Source organism: Candida albicans, chromosome R (assembly GCF_000182965.3).
Source record: "Candida albicans SC5314 chromosome R, complete sequence".
NCBI lineage: Eukaryota > Fungi > Ascomycota > Pichiomycetes > Serinales > Debaryomycetaceae > Candida > Candida albicans.
The window spans coordinates 587,764-602,920 of record NC_032096.1 but is presented as its reverse complement, the minus strand read 5'-3'; the positions used below and the strand labels follow the sequence as shown (position 1 = coordinate 602,920).

The window sequence follows — 15,157 nt, the reverse complement described above, 5'->3', positions numbered from 1 at the left end:
TGTGCTGCTCAAGGTGGCCGTGTGAGAAAGTTTAAAAAATAAAAAATACCAGCTCAATTCAAGTATGTATGTATGTATGTATGTATGTGCGTGTATATTTACACAAAAAAGAAACATAAACAGATGCAGATGCAGAAACAGAAACAAAAGTATTTTTGTAAATAATAATTTACAGAAGAAGAAGAAGACAAAAAGAAAAAAAAGAATCTCTACTAGTTATCACAATGAATCGACGCTTATGTAATCGTTAAATTGCTCAAGCGTGCACACACCACACGCCACCACCACCACAAATTTGGATTTTTTTTTTTTTTTCATTTGTTCTCTTTTCATGTTTTTGCAACTATATGGATTAACCCTTTTCTCGTCAATAAGAATAACAAAAGCTTTATCCCTTCTATCATTGTTATTGTTATTGTTATTGTATTTGAACCCTAACTTATACTTGGTCTGCATTTATAGAAAAAGTCACGAAAGGGACAAATATTCTCTTTCTGTAGAGAAAGCAAGCTACTAAATTTTTGATCAATTTTGTTTTTATCATAAAAGGGAATATATATATGTATATTATAAGATTTTATAATAATAGTAGTAGTGATAGTGATAGTGATAGTATACAAGATAAAAAAATAAAACGGAACTAAGTATTAAAATAAAATAAAATTTGAAAAAAAAAAAGCAAATTAAAAAACGGAAAAACAGAAAAACCAAACTATCAAATAAAAGTTAAATGAATAAAAAAAAAAGTCTTATAATCTTATGTTTTTTTTTTTTTTTGGTTCAATTCATATGTATCTAAAAAAATTGTAAAAAATGATTGTATTGTAGAAATTATTGTGGAGGTTGTTGTTGATGATGTTGTTGTTGTTGTTGTTGATAATGTTGAGCAGCATGTAAACCACTATTATAATGTTGACCTTGTTGTTGAACTTGTAAACCTTGTTGTGATTGACCAGTAATTATCATAGGTTGACCATAACCATATCTATTATCATAACCAGTGTTTCCACTATTATTACCATTGAGACTATAATCATTTCCTGTACCTGCGGAATGTTGTTGCATCGTAGTAGTATTATTAGGTGGTATAGTACTATAATTAGTATTATACATAAATTGTTGTTGTTGTTGTTGTTGTTGCTGTTGAGCTGCTATCTCACTTATACTACTTTGATGATGAGTTGATGATACTGGAGATAATTTCTCAGCTTCATAGAAATGTAATTGGGAATTTGCTGATGTAGGTTGTGATGATGTTGATGTAGTTGTAGCTGTGGGTGGTACTGATAAACCTATTGATGATGCATTGGTGGTTGTAGTAGTTGTTGTTGTAGGAGCAGTTGTACTAGTAGTGGAGTAAGGATTTGGAGAAATTATGTATGATGGATAATTCCCATTAGTAATGTATTGTGGTATAGTTTGTGGGTTGCTAGTTATACCACCTCCACCTCCACCTCCATTAAGTTGAGCTTGCAATTGTAATTGTTGCTGTTGTTGCTTAATTAATTGTTGATATTGATCTGGTGGTAATGATTGAAATTGTATAGCTTGTTGTTGCTGCTGTTGCTGTTGTTGTTGTAGTTGTTGTTGTTGATAATCAATAGCATTTGCATTAGTAATTGAATTATCACGAGAAGTTAATCCACCACTGAGACTACTAGCACCTGATATACTACCACCACCACCACCACTACCACTCATTCCACTAATAGAATTAGATTTATTATTAGGAAGGGGTTTATTTTTACAAACAGGACAATTTTTGTTTCTACCATTTCTTCTTGGAGTATATCTATACCCAGGATATTTTTTGGCATGATTCTTCTTTTCTTCTTCAGCAAGATTATTCCAATGTTCCTTTTCTTGAGGTGATAATCCTCTCCATCGTCTACCCAATTCTCGGGAAACTTCAGGGTTGGTTCTAATAACAGTACCTTCATCTAATACCATTTGATGATATTTTTGTCGGAATAAAATAAATGCATTTCTTGGTCGAGGAATTTTATTGACTTTTGATTTACAAATACATTTATTATTGTTATTGTTGTTGTTGTTATTATTATTATTATTATTGTGGGAAAAGTTACCATCAATACCACCACCAATAGACATATTTCCTGATGAAGATGCTAAATTATTCATATTCTGTTGCATCAGAATATCTGTAGGTGAATGTGTAGAATCATTATTGAAATTGGTATAAGCTGAAGTTGGAGTAGTTTGATTCGAATAAGAAGTATCAAATTGTTGTTGTTGTTGTTGTTGAGAATGTGGTGGTGGAGGATGATAATATCCACCATTACCACCACCAACTGCAGCAGCGGCAGCGGCAGCCCCACTTGAATATGGATTGATAAGTGTGGAGCTTATATCAATAGAAGATCCACTATTAGTAGTGTTATTGCTATTGCTAGGCATAATGTGTGCCAAAGAAGGTAATAAAGTGGTATGGTTCTTATTAGCTGAATTTAAACCAATATTACTGTTGTTGTTGATAGTTGCACCAGCATTAGTGTGGTTAGGATTTGATGGGTTGGCACCTGGATTACCAGATGTAGTAGAACCACTACCATTAGTTATATCATCATTTGTGTGCATGTTATTATGAGTTGAATAGTAGATAGCAGTAGACATAATAAATTGATTATTTTTAATGGTGTGATGGTTTGCAAATAAATACTTTGTTTATTTGGTGGGTTGCCTTTTTTTTATTCGATTCTTATTCAGTTTTTTTTTTAAAAAAAGATATAAATATATTTATATATCTTTTAATTATTATGTTATAGTCCCAAGCAAAAATACTTTTATTTAGACTTGGAATTGGTTAATGATGATGATAAACACAGACAAATAAGGGTAAATGTGTATTAGTTGTGTGTGTTTAGTTGAATAGGAGTATTAATTGTGAAACACTGTGTAAAATGTGTGTGTGTGTGATATATATGTGGATAACAATAAAGTAAACTTGAACTAGGTTACTATACCAAATATATCAATTAACTTGAAAGGAATATTACACTTTAAACAGATAAATCCGAGGATATGAAAACTCTTTTTTAAAAGGGATGTGTTGGTGGTTGTATTTGTATGTGTGTACAAAAAAAAAACCAGCCCTGATAAATAATTTGTCTGTTTGGAATTATTATTTAGTTCGGAAAATCGGAGTCACCAAAGGAAATAGCTTATCAATTATAATAATATTATAAATAATTGATAGTACTAGTAGTAGTATCCCAAATGATTAGCAAAAATTGCAAAACAAATGTAGGTGTGCAGGTGTGTGAAAATCCTTGAATGAATATAACACAGGTATACTTGAGTGTTTAAATATTTTTAGTAATAATAGCTTTTGTTTTTTTAGTATACCAATTGAAATATATGTACAAGTTGGTTCAACTAAAAATTTAAATTGTAAGGAATATATTCAGCAATAGAAGAAAGTACCTTAAATCAAAGCCTTTGTTGTTGTTCTTCTTCTTGTTGTTGTTATTAACGTTGTCTTAGTAGTAGTATGTGAAAACAATACAATACAATACCAAAACAATGGGGGAATGATGAGGGGTGGTGAAACGTTAAATAATAATAATAAAAGCAATTGTTATTATTATCAATAGCAGCAATAGCAGTAATAGATAAATTAACGATAGGAGAAGGGAGGGGGGATAAAAAAATATTATTAAAGGGAATTGGGAATTGGAATTAAAAAGGTTAAAAGTATAATAATAACAATATTTTCACAATTAAACCTTCAAGAAATTAAATTGAAGTGTATTGGTGTATCTATGTGTGAATGTGTTAATGTGTGTATAAGGAAAACCTTCTATATTATATGAATATACCAATCAATATTAGGAAAGATAATTCAAAATTTAAGAAAATTGAAAATAATTTAAAAATCTTAAAGATTAAAAAAAAAAATACCAAAACTTGAAAAAATGGAAAGAGAAGTTGAAGAGAATTAGAGGATATATATATGCGATATATGTATTGTTAGTCTGTGTGTGTGTGTGTGTGATATATGCATTATGTTGTATATATAGTAGTAGTGTGGGTTGAGTAGTTAAATTGGTAAAAAACAAAAAAAAAAGAGTGTTTGTTGTATAATTCTAATCAAAATGTGGAAAAACTTAAACTTAAACGGATAATATCGTACAAAAATAATAATTTTAAAAATAAAAAAAAAAAAAAACTCAATAAATTAAATAATAAGCGTTTATGCAGCTATGCCTCAATTCTCTACAAAATATTTCTCTCTCTCTCTCCGGTTACCTCCCTCTCTCTGTCTGTAATCTGCATAAATACTGAAAAATAAAAAACTATAAATATAGATATGCATAAATGCTTAAATTGGATAGCTATTTTTTTTAGTTTAAATTTTTTTGATCACAAATTTACACAAATACGTTTTATTTTTTTTATTTTCATTTTTGAGGGAGAATTTAAACGAAAATAACACAACATTTTGTATTTATTCACACTACTTTTTACGTATTGTTTATGACATCAGCGGTTATTTATTTGACTGTTGCATATATACAGCAAAAAAAAAGTCGTGTTAAATTGTACATACAAAAAAAGAAAACCCACATTTAAGAGATTTCACATATTCAACCAAGCCCACTTTCAACCCAATAATCTGCTCCACCATCTCTTCGTCGTCCCAGACTTGATTACGAGATGTCTATAACTTCTACAAAAAAGTGAGTTGACTCTTTTTCTTCTTCTTCTTCTCAAAAAAAATTGTTTTTGTATATAGCTTATCTCAATACACACATTTACATTTTTTAAAATATGCTTGTTTAGTCTTTGTAATCGTTTGCTCTCCTTACTTTTCTATTCTTACCAAAATGTTTCCTACTAAATTTAGTAGTATTATTTTTTTGAAAACAAATCTACCTTGTCTAAAATACTTTAACCGGAAAGTGTAGAATAAGAAGAAGAAGAATAATAGGTTATGGTCCTGATTGACTTTTTGGTATACACCTCTCTAATCAGAACTTTCTTTACTAAAAAGCTTTTCTCCCCCTGTTTTTCAAATATTGTGCCAATACTATTTCAGTTACACAAACTAGAGCCACAACCCATCCACTGATCAACCAAGCCAACCCAACTCAACCCAACATACATGCATAATATGCATAATATGTATGTATATATGCATACAACACTTTGTTATTTATTTGTCTATTGTTTAATATTTTACCCAAAAAATAGAAAATCCTCAAAAACCCAAAAATTAAAATTAAAATAAAAAATATGCCAATCACAAATAACAATCACTATTGTTGTTAGTGCTTTCTTTCTTTTTGTTTTTTTTGATATCGTTTGTTTCTCTCTTTTTTTTTTTTTTTTCAATAAAATCCACTTGTCCTATTCTTTTGTTGTTGATATGAATTGTTTTCCAAATCTTCGAAATATCTTGAGTTTTTCCTTACTATATATTCTTCTTTCATTTTGTAATTTCCTTCTTTAATATTTTGTAAACTAAAAATAGATAACCAAACTATTATTATTACGATAGAGATCAATAAATAACTAATAATAAGAAAGATGAAATAGACAAAATGAAAACGCAAGGCGCAAACACCTCATTTTTGGAACAAAATTTGTTTATTTCAATATTGATGATGAGCGAATGAATGAATAAATGAAAGCAGTGGTTTTGATTTTTGTGTATTAAATGATGCCGTTATATTATTCTCATTTTTAGCTGAATGTATATAATACTAAAAAAGAATAAAATTTACTCAGTTATACATTACATATTACATGAGAACATACTATGCAATATAAAGAGTATAATATGTACTTTTAAGACTTTGGGGAAAAAATTAAATGTAGGGGGGGCCAGACTTCTGAGTACAAGTAATAAGATCTCATTATTGGTATACTTTCAAACATTAGAAGCAAAAAAAAAAATAAAAAATGAAAAATCACTCAAAACTTGTACTACTAGAAAGAAGGTAAAGACAGGTGGAAGGGGGGACTCCAATAGAAAGTTTGATAATTAAAATAATTCGTCAATTCATTCTAATTCTCCATTCTTTATTTTCCCGTAAAACGGTTTTCCATATTATATATTACCTTTGAGGTTTTTGGTTTTATTTTGATATTTTAACTAAGATTGGTCCTTCTCATAAACTTTTTTAGTGGAAAAAGACTTACTTGTGGTGGCGGTTGTTGTTGTTGCTGCCTCCTTACCGCATTAATCAAAATGTCAAATATCCTCAGTAACTTAACTTGTCTAAAACCAAATTTAAAGTTTAAAACTACTATTAAAGTTAGCCAAAATTGATTTTAAAGATTTTGCTTTTCTGGTAAAATACCTATAGACTATAACTTACACTGTAAAATAACTCTACTGGTATTTTAGTGTATAGTGTAGTATATCATAGCATACAATTCTTGTACATTGCAGAAAATAAGATAAAAAACCACGCAATAGTTGTTGTTGTTATATGATGAACCTTTACCCTCACGCACACGCAAGCTTTTTGCAGTAAAATTATACGTATATATTTCATTTTACCCCTTTTGGCATTAACCATACAAAAAAAAATTATCACTATTGACACTTCAACAACAACAAGAATACTCCTCCTAAACTATACGCAAATACTAAATTTTAAAAAAAAGCCTTTAAACACAAACAAAACAAAGGACTTATAGTAGGAGTAGGAACTAAACCAAGAATACACTTTGTGCATAGACATCAAATTTAAAAAAAAAAGTGGTTTGTTTTGGTTGTTAATATAGACAAGAAACAATGCACCTTAACAACCAACACACAATTAACAATCGACTAACTAACAAACTAGCATTAACTGAAACACTAAAAAAAGAGAAGAACAATGGAAACATTAAAATTTTAATTCTTATTTCTGCAAAATAAGGAAGAGAGAAAGAGAGAAAGAGAGACTCACTCCATTTTAATGATTGTTATTTCTTGATTCGGCGCAGCCAAGTCAATTGTATGATACTGATATATTTCAACAGTACTTTCAAGACATATCATTACACAATTCGAATCGAGTAGTTTCAGAAATATTGACCTTTCAAAAAAGTCATATGAAACGACGACCTTGTTCTGTTCTGTTTTGGTTTGGTTTGTTTTGTTTTGTTTCGGAATGAGTTAATGTGGAAACCGTCATCTTTCCTAAGCTTAAGCTAAGGAAATCAGGATTGCGGAAAGAATAGGAAAACAAGGTCAATACTGAAAATTCCAGCAATTAATTGACTAATGTCATCCAACAATTAAACCAATTAAAGGGATCGAGTTCAGTCTTTTGGCTCGATTTCTGTTTGTTTTTTTTTCCCGAAAAGTACCGATTTCTATCCTCGGTACCACCTTTTTGCAACATGTTCATCAATGTCTCAATTTGATCTTCCTATTCTTGTTGATGACAATGATGCTGAGTAAGTTACAACCAACAAACAACAAACAAGAACAACCAACAAACTATAATATAGTATAAAAGTAAGACAGCCACAAATAAACAAAGAAATATAATGCCATTATGAGAAAGAAAGAAAAACACACACACACACACAATTGTGTGTCTTAGGTCGGATTTTGTTTTCCGATATAATGGCGGTGATGGTCCTGAGAGAATATTATGTTCCTACAATGTAGTAATAGTAGGTGTATTTGTGTGTATGAAAGGAGACAATATCAAATTACAGTTATTGTTGTTAGAATTCATTCATCTATAGTTACTAGGTCATGCTTTGTCTTTTATTTCATTCTGGCGGTCCCTGCTTAATTTGAGATTTGCGTTTAGGATGAATGTTTGTGACACTCAGAAGCAATAATACAATGAAATTGCAAAACAAATAAAAAGGAAAAGCAAGGCATAGATAAGCTTACAACCCATCTATTCTGATTTGACATATTGATGAACCCAAGAAATGCAAAAAAACGCAACCTTAATAAACGTCTTTTATTGACCCGATCATTATTATTACAGTATTGATGAATTATATAGATTTACAATTATAGTAGTTTTTATCACCAAATTTTTTTTTGATTCTAGAAGCATCAATTTAGATTGCAACAATTTTAAAAGTTCTCCTTTTTTATTTTGCTCTTTGTAAATGTATCTGTTTTTACCTTTCCTTCTTTTTTTTCATATGAAATTCGTGTAAAAATAAAACTAACAATAATCATTGAAATTTCTAAAATAAGTAGTAGGTCAAGGATTATCAAATATCATTCGTTTTCTTTTGCTACTTCTTCTAAGCGGGTCATTCTCTTTTTAGGATTGTTGCATTTACGAGTAATACCACCATGATCAACATTATCAACAACAACAAAATCAGCAACAACAACAACAATTGTTACTAGAATTTAAGTTTTTAAATTCAATTAGATTTGTGATATAAGTAAATATCTCACTGTAGAATTGCTATTTGTTGATTCTTCTGTTAGATTAATAGGCATTTGCGAGGAAAGAACTAGTCCCAAAGCCACCAACCCCTTTGGTTCTCGCCTCTACGAATTAATCGAATTTCAGGTTTAAGATTAAGTCAATGGGTTTGTAATTCTTGAAAAATAGTGTAATGATTTTTTAGTAAACAGTGATTAGCTAATATTTCATCATTGTAGACTAAACAAAGAAAACTATAGAAACTAAACATGGATAGGTTGGAAGTTTACAACTGGTATGAAAATACTAAATTCCGACAGTAATGAATAAACAGTGTATAATATCTACAATTCTCTATACATTTGTTGATGATAAAGAAAGGAAAGACTTTAAAAGATTCCGTTTTTTAGTTGCAAATCTATATGTGTTTGTATTTGTCTAATACAAAACTATAGAGACACTAAATTTATTGATAATAATAATGGGGCACACCAAGAAAAAAAAAATAGCTAAAGCCCAACAAACTGTATATAAAATTGCAGTCAAAAAGAATCATAAATACAAATTCAATAATTAATTGTTTGTCATTTCAATTGCTATTATCTATAATATCTAAAAAGGGAAAAATGGCATTGACGTGGGACAGCTATTTCTTTTCTCTTTTCTTTATTTGATTTCTCCAGCATTGGTGCATTGTTAATATCAACAATCATTTTACTAGTTTGTTTGTTTGTTTGTTTGTTGATTTTTATAACTATCTTTATTTCTTGGTGTTAAAATTGGTTGCAATTGATTAATAAAGAGATATGAAATACAATAAAAATTAGTCTCTACTATTTCATTCTTTGTTCTTCAATTCATATCATCGAATAAAGGATGTCTATACAAGAAGAAAAAAGCAATACCAACAATATAACTGAACAAACACTCATTATAAAAATCTAGTTTGTTTTTATTTTGTGGTGTAGATTAATAACTAAACTTTTTTTGGGGGTACTTGGAGTGGGTCTAGGCTATTGTCTTATTGTATTATTATTAGGAATATACTTTTTGTAATTAGGTAATTATTGACTCTTAATTTTTTTCCTCCTCGATTATCAACAACAAGCACACAAACCCTGTCATTCCTTGTCTTTGACTTTTGACTTTTCGTTCCCCTTACTTTATTGTTTACTCTTATATTAATAGTAATTTGTTTCTTTTTCTCAAAATTTACTATGTGTCAATCATGTGCTCAGAGCCTAGGATTTGTTTAGTTAGTAATATCTCTTAATCGTCGCCACATTCACCACCATATCCTGTATCTAGACAATATAAAGGGTATTGTTCAAGAAAATTGACGTGTATAGATCCAATCTGTCTAAAAAATCGTGGGTGTCTATGTGTTTTTTTTTTCTTGCAAGTAAGTTTTTAATTTAGCCTCGGAGTTTATATGCATAGTTGTAAGAAATAAGCAAAAAAACGTCACTGTTGGCACATTAGTAATCAAAGTGGTAGCGGCACAAATGAGAGTTACAAGAAAAAGCAGCCATAAAAAGTACCTAACGTGTATACAACTTTGTGGTGGGGGAAATTATATGAGAAACTAAAAAAGAAGCATTAGTTCAGGAGTGATGAAAATGATTAAAAGTGAATGTTAGTGGGGCAGGAATTTAGTTCAAGTTGGTCTACTATAGCATTTTTCTTATTTCGTGTTTTAGTTGTAATTTCACGGAGATCACAAAACAAATCTGTTTATGTTCACTAAACTAAATAATTTCTAGTCTATAGTAGTAGTATTGATTATGATAACAGCTTGAAGTTTATAATCAATCTGGAACTAAAAAGTGTTTTTTGACTAAAACTGATATTGCATTGAATTAGTTTTTGAAACATTACGTCATGTATGTACAGATTAGATGCACACACAAAAACCAAATTTGGAGCATGTAAACATTTTAAGCTTTCTCTTTAAACTGTACAGTTGTTAAACCAATTACAGAATTAGCTAGTAACTAAAATTGATAGATTTCACACTACTCTTTCTTATCAGGAAGAGAAAATACTAATACTTGCAGGACCCATGCAAATGGAATTCATACTTTCATGCACGTTTGCTACGTATATACACATGCGCTTAAAGAGATCTGACCACTGACTATTGACTATTACTAACGTCAATCAATCAATCACTGAACTGAAATTACCGCTTATCAAACTAATCAGTATTGACAGAAAAACGAAAAGAGAAATTGCGCTTTATTGAATCAAGTTGAAATATTTGTTATCTTTGGAATACATGCATACATTCGTACAGATATCAATAAGAAGAATAAGAATAAACTAAAACAATAGTGGTGAAGTAAAATATTATTATTTTTCATGTTGGAAAGAAGTGAAAGGAAAAAGAAAGGGAGAACATGTATGTAAAACTTTCAATGGGTTTTTATTGGTGGATTTGGTTCCTTTTTGAGTTTTAACATAGTTTATTATCTTATCACAGTTGAGAGAACTGCTTTCGAAAGACTGTCCTATTTTCAGTAATACAAAACAGAGGGGGTTCCCTTTCTTGATAAAAAGCATAACTCTACACTTTTATATAAAGTTAAACTTCATTGATGTCACCATTTACTAGTACTTTAAACTTCAATTATTTTTTTACTCTATTTTGGTTATTTTCTTAAAGTATATTTATGTTTTTTTTCTTTGGACCTAACCATTTACAATTAGCTTTTTGGATTTCAAATTGTGAAAAGTTATTCACTGAAGCTTATTTTAGAGTTTAATTAGGGAGGTAATGTGATAAAGAAGATACGTCCTAATTTCTGACTCGTACCAAAATAAATGTACAATATATTAGACTGAAATAAGCGTGCTGTGTATACTTGAATGGGTAGGAATCTACATTTTCATCATGTTTACATATAATAATAAAAGCATCCTAAACGCATACTTAGTTTAAGAATACATAAAAACTATACTAACATTAAACTTTCAAGTTCAAGGTTTAACTTTTGGGGGACTTGACCAGGGATGTTTGTTTGTTGGTTCTATATAAACAAACATACTACCCAACAAAATTCAAGGTTTTGTTAGAATTGAGCACTTTTTCAAAATTTTTTTTTTTCTTTTTCGCAATGATTCAAAAATGAGAGCAAATTAATTGAGAAATATGACTACGAGTCATAACCACACGAGGTTGGGTGTTTGATTATCTCAGTGTTTCAAATTGGTTACACACATCTCATGTCTTTTAGAATTTAAGTCTAGTTTATGTAGAACCGTTTCATGTAAAAAATTTCATTTACAAAAAAAAAAAAGAAAAGAAAAGCTACAAACACTAACCAAGTTTGTTAGAAGTTTTGGTTTTTAGTATTTTGTTGTTGTTATCACCAACCATAATTAAGTATGATTAACACTTTCTTATTTGGTTATCACCGTTTTTGTGGTTCTTGCTGTGAAGGTTGCCTGATTTTTAAGGTTAAGTAAATTTTCAAAAACAATAAAGTTGTCTTTCTTTTTTCGTTATCCGTTTAATTATATAGGAGGTTTTTTTTTTTTTTTTTGGTTATGAGTATATTTCTTCACTAAGTAGACTAAAGATAGTGTTGAAATTTCAAATATAGTTCAGGTTTATTGATTCGAAAAGCATTGCAAACAGGAGATTTGGAATTACATGTAATTCAATTCTCATAACTAATCTGTGACTAAGATGGTGTGGTTTCATTGGTCGATAAGAGAGGAAATCAACAAGATAAGTACGGAGTTTTTTTTAATACAACTGAATCAGCCTTTTGCAAATGTCGTACTGTATTAGCTGGATAAGTGACGTAAGGTAATGCGTCTTTTTTTTGTGAAATTACAAATCAAATCGGGGATATGTAATTATCGGAAATGCGTTTAAGTGGAAAAGATGGAATTGTGGGAAAACACACTGGTCAACGTGTGCAAGAGTATATGCATCATATTTTTCGTACTTCTTCAAACTATCAAATTATTAGTTCTCTCATCTTGTCATATCAATTTGCCTGATTTTTTTAATTAATTTTGACGTTATCTTTCTATTTACCAAGCCAAAGTAAATTAAGAATCAAAAGTTTTATACCTTAACCCCCCATATACTAATAAGTTCTTGGTAAAAACAATTTCACGTTCTTATCGGAAATATCATAATCAATTCCCACAGTATAATTAGTTCTACTCTACTTTTAGTCAATTGAATTAAATTAGTTGAAATTTCTCCTTATATTCATATTCCAGTGTTCAAAAGAAAATAATAAATCAACCATAAAAGTTTATTCCGATTTTTTTTTGCACCTTGTTGGTTAGGAGAAATTGCCTACTTTTTAGCTTTTCACCAATTTGTGAATTTGCGGATGTTTTCCTTCTTCTTCTTCATTTTCCTTCTTCTTCTTTGAGGAGGGAAGGGACATTAATTATTATTCTATTATCTCCTCCCCCGAGCAATTCATTCAAGAAGAAATAATATCATCAAGTATTGCCGATACATAAGTTTGTGCTATAATAATAATTGTGCTGCAAAAAAGAAAGATAGATGCATATCCAGAAAAATAATAAATAATAACAACAAATATTATTTTATTATGCACAATTTTGTAAACTGCATATACATATGTATGCATTAACTGGATTTCCGGTTATACTTGACATATTGGAATGTTGGAATGTTAATCTAATCAATAATGAAATGGCTGAAACCAAATTCACTTAAACTGAGGAGTGAACAACACCTGACATTAACAATAAGCAATAACAAGATATATATTGTGATTCGTAAATATAATTCCGGGGGATTGTTAACTACATTTACTCGAATATAGAACCACGACAATATATTGTTTTGTTTATTCTAAGAATAATGAGGGTTTTTCCGACTAGTTTTTATTTACAATATGACCTGATCTGATTCTGGACTATATTTGCTGAAAAAAGAAGGAAACCCTAAAATTTTTTATGTTTAAAGAATCAAAATTTAATAAACTAAAGAGGATGATGAAACTGTGGATACTGGTTAATTCTTTACTAATATTTGCAAATCCACCTCCTTTTTTTTCTGAAAAACTTCCTTCGTGTTAACGTTTATTTTTTATGACGTATTAGACTATTAATATTATAGTATAAACTCAAAACCCAAAAAAAAGTCAAAAGTATACCCCTCAACTATTAAATGTGTAAGTCCAATAATTTGCTCAGTCGACATACTACTTCTTTCTTTCTTGATGATCAACGTAAACACTATTGCAGTTGCGTCAATTTAAAAGTTTATTTAGCATACTAATGTAATAGTGGTGATAGAGGTCGTGGGTTGGTTGGGAACGTGTCCCAACACTTTCAATTCGTCATCTAATGCGCATAAATTTACATACTAAATTTACCATCGTCTGCTGCTGATCATCTTGTCTATCATATTAACCTTAACTACATAACGTATATCTGCAATTTGTTTTTTGCTCAAACATGCCTTTGACAAAAAAATATTTGAAGCTTCAAATGTAATAGCCCATCCTAACAAAATAAATTCCCTCTCTCTTTTTTTTTATTTTTGTGTGTATGTGTGTCAATATGACAAATCTGTCAATTTACTAATTTTTTTTAAACCAACCTACCAATCTATTACTCGAATCTGTCAGTTGTCACCTCGGTACTACTTAATTCTTATTTTTATTTTATTTTTTCTGGGTCGATGTTGCAGTTTCCTGTTTTTGAAAGGTATTTTTCTCTTTTTAGTTCATTTTGACTCTACTACATATTCCAATAATCATAACCATAACATTAACAATGACCACGGCTAGCTATGTTCATAATCTTAAATAAATGGAAAAAATAAGAGAGGGTACACCCGCAAGCAAAACAAATTACATTGCGCTTATCTCGTCATCGTCGTCCTTATTCAATCATCAGTATTGTCTTAATCTCTGATTCAATAACTTTTTTTTTTTTTAACAGTTTTTCATTGTATAGATTGTAGCGTATATGTACAAATAAGTTTAAACATAATAATAAGTGTCTAACAACAATTACGATTCATACATATTACGTATATGTATATTGTATAAATATAGATTATCATTTGGTCTTAGTCGGTGAAACAAAAGAAAAGCAATTCAAGCGAGTTTGACAGATGAAACTGAGTACACATTTCTTAGATTTTAATGAGCTGTACTAATATAAAAAAAAAAATAGGAAGTTTTACAGTTGACAAATACTTATTGTATACAATTACAAATCCGATAGAGGTGGGTAATGATGAAGCCAGATACAATGTTGTGGTTGTGGTAGTGGTGGATTGGTAGTATTCTAAATTGTAGAAATGAAACAACATCTCGATATCTCTTTTCTCTGATTGGTTTTGATTTCAGTTATTTGTGGGGATGGTTGGTTGGGTGGGGTTAATCAGATTTTCACCCTCTTTCTTGTTCTACCCCTATTTTTTGTAAGTATTTCCAAAAATAACTTGATTCTTATTCGTTTACTCGAGAATCTTTTTTGTTTGACTGTTGTTGTTGTTTTTTTTTATTTGTTTTTTATTTTTTTTTTTGTGTTACACATTTGGTTTTTTTTTTTTTTTTCGTTTAACTGGAAAAACTATCAACTCCCGGAAACGGGGATTTTTCCAATGTCACGACCAAGAAATAAAGTTCTTGGCTTAACTACGTACTTGGCTTAATTCTACATGCCAAGAGACACCCTAATAGTCCAAATTTGGTCTTCAACTGACGAAGAACATTTTTTTGCTCAACAAGTGATCCTTTAGATTCCCTGTCTAAACTGATCACCAAAAAAATGAAAAC

At 29.7% G+C, this 15,157-nt stretch overlaps 1 protein-coding gene across 1 annotated transcript; it reads right to left on the bottom strand. All coding sequences in view use genetic code 12, as the record gives it.

Annotated features, from left to right (window-relative positions):
* Positions 1 to 831: 831 nt before the first annotated feature.
* RFG1 (HMG domain-containing transcriptional repressor) lies at positions 832 to 2,634 on the bottom strand (the record flags this gene model as incomplete). The annotated part of the gene is made up of 1 exon (XM_710662.2): positions 832 to 2,634. One exon carries the CDS (start codon positions 2,632 to 2,634, stop codon positions 832 to 834), a length of 1,803 nt encoding a protein of 600 aa, XP_715755.2.
* Positions 2,635 to 15,157: the final 12,523 nt, after the last annotated feature.